Source organism: Geospiza fortis, unplaced genomic scaffold (genome assembly GCF_000277835.1).
Source record: "Geospiza fortis unplaced genomic scaffold, GeoFor_1.0 scaffold567, whole genome shotgun sequence".
NCBI lineage: Eukaryota > Metazoa > Chordata > Aves > Passeriformes > Thraupidae > Geospiza > Geospiza fortis.
This window is the reverse complement of record NW_005054730.1, coordinates 81,174-87,258: the sequence shown is the minus strand read 5'-3', so window position 1 is coordinate 87,258 and position 6,085 is coordinate 81,174. Positions and strand designations below refer to the sequence as shown.

Genomic DNA, 6,085 nt, shown 5'->3' with positions numbered 1-6,085 from the left:
TATAATACATAATTAATATATAATATGTAATACAGATATAACACAGCAGGTTATAATACAATTATGATGCAGTTTTGATGCAGTTATAATGCAGTTATAATGCACTATAATACATAATTAATATATAATATATAATATAGTTATAATACAGTTGGTTATAATGCAGTTATAATGCACTATATTATAATACATAATTAATATGTAATATATAATATGGTTATAATACAGTTGGTTATAATGCAGTTATAATGCACTATATTATAATGCATAATTAATACATAATATGTAATGTAGTTATAATACAGTTGGTTATAATACAATTATAATATAGTTATAATACAATTATAATATAGTTATAATACAATTATAATACAGTTGCAATACCTTTATTATGTAATTATAATTATAATGCAGTTATAATACAGTTATAATGCACTATATTATAATACATAATTAATATGTAACATATAATACAGTTGGTTATAATACAATTATAATACAGTTGCAATACAGTTATTATGTGATTATAATACAATTATAATGCAGTTATAATTTAATGATAATACAACCACAATAACATTTTTACAATATTTACATCAGCCCAACCTTCTCCCGCGGCTGCAGCTCAAACCCTTCAGTGGAAATTTCTGTTTTCCCCCTTCCCCCGGGCAGGGTTGTCCCCCGCTCAGTGTGCCACCTGTCGCTGTCCCCTGTCCCCACAGACACGGTGACCGAGGTGGTGGAGGACCCCAATGGCAAGACCTTCACGGTGACCAGCAGGGTGGAGTTCCGCGTCACCAAGGAGGACAACGAGGTCGAGGTCACCTGCACCGTGGACCACGAGTCCCTGCAGAACTCGGAGAGGTCCACCACGCAGAAGCTGCAGGTCCACTGTACGTGGGGCGGGACGTTTGGGGTGGGGCACAGGTGGGCTGGTGTCAGCCCTCAGCCCTGCACACCCAGAATCGGCCCGGGGCGGGGGATTTGGGGTGACAGGTGTGAGATTTGGGGTGCCAGGTGTGAGATTTGGGGTGACAGGTGGAGGATTTGGGGTGCCAGGGGAGAGTTTTGGGGTGCCAGGTGGAGGATTTGGGGTGCCAGGGGAGAGTTTTGGGGTGCCAGGTGGAGGATTTGGGGTGCCAGGGCAGGATTTGGGGTGCCAGGTGCAGGATTTGGAGTACCAGAAGCAGGATTTGGGATGCCAGGTGCAGGATTTGGGGTGCCAGGGCAGGATTTGGGGTACCAGGTGCAGGATTTGGGGTACCAGAAGCAGGATTTGGGATGCCAGGTGCAGGATTTGGGGTGCCAGGGCAGGATTTGGGGTACCAGGTGCAGGATTTGGGGTACCAGAAGCAGGATTTGGGATGCCAGGTGCAGGATTTGGGGCACTAAGGCAGGATTTGGGATCCCAGGTGCAGGATTTGGGGTTCCAGGGCAGGATTTGAGGTTCCAGGGCAGGATTTGGGATCCCAGGGCAGGATTTGGGGTGCCAGGCCCTCACCCCCCTGTTCCTCTCCCCGTTTTCCAGACAAGCCCACAGCGAAGATCGAGCCGCACCCGCAGTACCCGCGGGAGGGGGAGAAGCTGCAGCTGCAATGTGACGGGCAGGGCAACCCCATGTAAGGCCTTCCTCACCTCCCTCCTCCTCCTCAGGGCCTCCCCTGCCTCTGCCAGGTCCCACACCCCAAACCAGGAGGTGCTGCCTGGGTTTGGGGTGTCCCTGTCCTTGGGGGTTCCATGAGAGCCCCCTGTCCTCTCCTGGAGCAGCAGATCCATCCTGGCTCGTCCCTCAATGAAACATTTCCCCCTCTGTGTCCTGGGACATCCTCAAGGAGCTGGAACTGGGTGGATTTAAGAGGAATAAAGTGAATTTTTATTGAAATGCCATCAAAAGCCACACCCTGGCAGTGCCCAGATGGCTCCAAGATGGAAGAAAAAAGGGCTTGGTCACGAGATCTCACTTTTTAATAAGTTTTAGTCTAGTTTATAAGTTTTTTAGTCTAGTTTATAAGTTGTAGTCCAGTTTATAAATTTTATTTTCATTTATTTGCATATAGGAGTTATCTCCAATTAAGAGCTTCAAATGATGAAGTTTCATCCTCCTTGCTTGCATCTTTTCACGTTGTTGATGATTTGGGCCTGAAGTTTGAATAGATTGGCCTTGAGTCTCCAGCTGGAATAGGATTGTTTTGTGAAAAGATCCTAGGAACATTAATATAAAGCTAAACAGAAAAACTTAAAACCCAGGGTATCAGTTTATCCCCATTCCTATAGGATTTTTTCTTCCCCACCCTGTGAAAAGATCCCAGTTACATTAATATAAAGCTAAACAGAAAAACAGAGCAGAAAAACCCCAAAGAATCAGTTTATCCCCATCCCGTTCCTGTAGGATTTTATCTTCCCCACCCTGTAAAAAGATCCCAGTACCATTAATAAAAAACTAAACAGAAAAATATCACAGAAAAACACAACAGAAATACCCCAAGGAATCAGTTTATGCCCATCTCATTCCTATAGGATTTAGTCTTCCCCACCCTATAAAAAAACCCCAGTACCATTATTATAAAACCAAACTGAAAAACAGAACAGAAAAACTTAAACACAACAGAAAAACCCCAAGGAATCAGTTGACCCCATCCCGTTCCTATCGGATTTTATCTTCCCCACCTTGTGAAAAGATCCCAATAACATTAATATAAAGCTAAACAGAAAAACACAACAGAAATACCCCAAGGATTCAGTTTATGTCCATCCCATTCCTACAGGATTTTATCTTCCCCACCCCATGAAAAGATCCTAGTACCATTAATATAAAGCTGAACAAAAAACCAGAACAGAAAACCCCCAATGTATCAGAACAGAAACACCCCAGGGTATCATTTTATCCCCATCCCATTCCTTTAGGATTTAGTCTTCCCCACCCTATAAAAAGATCCCAATAACATTAATATTAAGCTGAACAGAAAACCTCAAGGTATCAGTTTATCCCTATCCCGTTCCTATAGGATTTAGTCTTCCCCATCCTATAAAAGATCCCAGTGACATTAATATAAAACTAAACAGAGAAACCCCGAGGTATCAGTTTATCCCCATCCCATTCCTTTAGGATTTAGTCTTCCCCACCCTATAAAAACCCCATCCCATTAACCCAAAGCTGCCCAGGAAGGCAGGGCCCTGGGTTCCCAAGGCCTGGTTTTGTGCCCAGCCCGCAGGAATTCCTCTGGGAGAAGGAGGGCAGCGACGCTCCCCTGCAGCTCAGCTCCGACAGCGTGCTCATCTTCCCCTTCCTCAACAAGAGTGACAGTGGCACCTACGTGTGCACGGCCACCAGCTCCATGGGCAGCGTGGTGGCCAAGTACAACCTGGACGTCAGCGGTGAGTGTGGCCCTGGGCGTCCAGAATGTGTCACCATGTCACCTGTGTGCCCAGAAAGTGTCACTGTGTCATCCCTGTCACCTGGGGGTGAGGGCACTGCATCCTGTGCACTGCATCCCGTGTGCCCAAAAAGTGTCACTGTGTCACCTGTGCACAGGGGGCACTGCATCCTGTGTGCCCAAAATGTGTCACTGTGTCATTCCTGTCACCTGTGAGTGAGGGCACTGCATCCTGTGCACTGCATCCTATGTGCTCAGAAAGTGTCACTGTGTCACCCTGCCACCTGTCCTGGGGTGGGAAGGGGCAGCTCCTGCTGCTCCCCACGTGGTGCTGTCCCCTGACTGTGCTCTGCTTGTCCCCGTGTCCCCATGCCACGTGTCACACATGGTTCAGGGCTCTGTGTGTGTCCCCATGCCATGTCACACATGGTTCAGGGCTCTCTGTGTGTCCCCATGTCCCCATGGATTGGTGGTTCAAGGCCATGTGTGTCCCCATGTCCCCATGCCATGTGTCACACGTGGTTCAGGGCCGTGTGTGCTGCGTGCTGCTGCCAGTGCCCACCCCTGGCTGCCATCCCAGCTCCCTGTGCCCATCCCAGCCCGTGCCCACCCAACATGATCCCATTTTCCTGCCATTTTTCCTTCGATTTGGAAAATCCAAAGGAAATCCAAAGGCTCCCGCTCTCCTCCCCCCCTCTCTCCATCTCTGTCTCCTGGCCTTGGACTTCCAGCTCTTCCCTTACCTGGCTCCTTCCCTTGCAGTGTGGTGGCACCTCAGTGGCACTTTGTCCCCTGTGTCCCCTCCCTCAGCCTGCCCAGAACGAGCCCCCAAATGCCCAACCCTGTGCAGCCACTCCTGTGTCACCCCTTGTGTGTCCCCTGTGTCCCCTGTGTGAGCACCCAGAGCTCTCTGCACCCATCCAGGAGCTCACCCTGGGTGCCTGGTGCTGTCCTCGAGAGGTGGCACCTGCTGTCCCTTGAGGGGTGGCACCTGCTGTCCCTTGCCCTGTCACAGCAGACACAGAGCTCCTTATCCAGGCTTGGTGGAATTGTCACTTTTGTCCCTAAAGCCACTCGTGTCTCAGGCACTGGAGCCACCTCCAGCCTTGCCCACCTTGGTGCCAGCACCCTGTGGTCCCCAAGGACACGCACAGGTGACACCTCATCGTGGGTGACACCACGAGAGTCCCTCAAGGAATAACCAAGGTCTGGCAGGACAGGAGATGGTGGAAGATGGTCACAATGTCCCCAAGGTTGGTGGCAGAAGCAAAGGGGTCACAGATGGACCTGCTGAGGGTCCCCTCAGGGCTCTGTCACCTCGCTGGCCCTTCGTGGCATTGATTCATGTCCTGTGTTTTTGTTGTCCTCCCCAGATCATCCCCAGCTCCCCACCCCACACGTTCACTCCACCCCGGGCCCTTCCCAGCCCATCTGTCATGCTTCCATGGCCTCGGCTCCATCCTTCACTCCAGCTCCCATCCAAGGTACCGTAAGCTCCTTTTCTGTCTCTTTGGCCTGGAGAAGCTCCACAGGAGGACGGTGGCCCCGCGCTGGCCTGGGGACAGCCCTGCCAGGTGGCTCCAGCCCCGTGGTGGGTGTGGATTTTGGCGTTTTCCAGGAGGAGCCCTGAGCAGCAGCTCCCCGAGCTGTCCCTTGTCCCGTGTGTCCGTGTGCCGTGTTGTCCCTCTGTCCTGCTGCCACCCCTGCGTGTCCCCCCCGCCTTGTCCTTCCCAAGTGTGGCTCTGTCCCCACCCTGAGCTGATGGGGCACGGCTGGGAGGAGGATTTGTCGCTGTGCCCCAGGGCTGGCACAGGATTCCAGCACGGGATGGAATCTTTCCACTGGATTCCCCATCCAGGACAGGATGTGGCTGACTCGGGACCACCTTTGGGGTCCTGCCATCACCTCTCATGTTGCTGTGCCAGCCTGCATGTCCCCTCCCACCCAAACCTGCCCATCCTCCCTTTCTGGGGCCAAAACCCCACTGTGGAGGATGGGATTTCCATTTTGCTTTTTGATTTTTTTTTTTTTTTAATTTTTCTGGAAGATGAGATTTCCCCCTTTGCTCACCCCATTCTCACTGTGCCAGGATGGAGCTCCTGGTGGGAGGAGCAGCATCATCTGCTGCCCTGCAGGGTCTCAGCTCCTTTTTGTCTCTTTTTTTGTTTCCTCCCCCTGCCTGGGCAGATGCCAGCCCGGTGCCCTCGACCTCCAGCACCTACCACGCGATGATCGGCGGGGTGGTGGCTGTCATCGTCTTCCTCCTGCTCAGCCTCCTCATCGTGCTGGGACATTACCTGATCAGGCACAAAGGTACGGCCTGGGGAGCTGTAGGGGGGGCTGCAGGAGCCCCCGGGGGTCTCAGGGCAGGGGGGATGAAGGGAGGCAGCTCCTGGTGCTGCCCGTGGCGTGGGGATGTCCCAGGGAATGCAGGGGGAGGCAGCTCCCAGCCCTGTTCTCCATCTCTGTCCCGGGATTGTCCCTGTCCCCATGTCCCCCTCAGCTCCTCCCTCTGCCTTCCTCCTCCTCCTTTCCCTCCACCTGCCCTTTTCATGCCCAGCAGGTTTGTGCCCAGGCTCTGGGGACACGGTGACACCCCCCCATCAGCCACCCCCTGTGGTGATGTGTGAGTAGAGGCCCCCCCCCTGCTCTGGGGGGCAGCCAGGACCCCCTGCTTCTCCAGGAGGGGTTTGGGGGGGGGGGCGGAGGCT

At 51.8% G+C, this 6,085-nt stretch overlaps 1 protein-coding gene across 1 annotated transcript in view; it reads left to right on the top strand.

Annotated features, from left to right (window-relative positions):
- Nucleotides 1-6,085, top strand: part of CADM3 (cell adhesion molecule 3) — a 10,198-nt gene that overhangs the window by 2,771 nt on the left and 1,342 nt on the right. Inside the window, exons 4-8 of the mRNA XM_031065300.1 lie at nucleotides 723-893; nucleotides 1,529-1,619; nucleotides 3,206-3,375; nucleotides 4,748-4,858; nucleotides 5,562-5,687. Coding sequence (XP_030921160.1) covers nucleotides 723-893; nucleotides 1,529-1,619; nucleotides 3,206-3,375; nucleotides 4,748-4,858; nucleotides 5,562-5,687 — 669 coding nt within the window. The remainder of the gene's footprint in view (nucleotides 1-722; nucleotides 894-1,528; nucleotides 1,620-3,205; nucleotides 3,376-4,747; nucleotides 4,859-5,561; nucleotides 5,688-6,085) is intronic.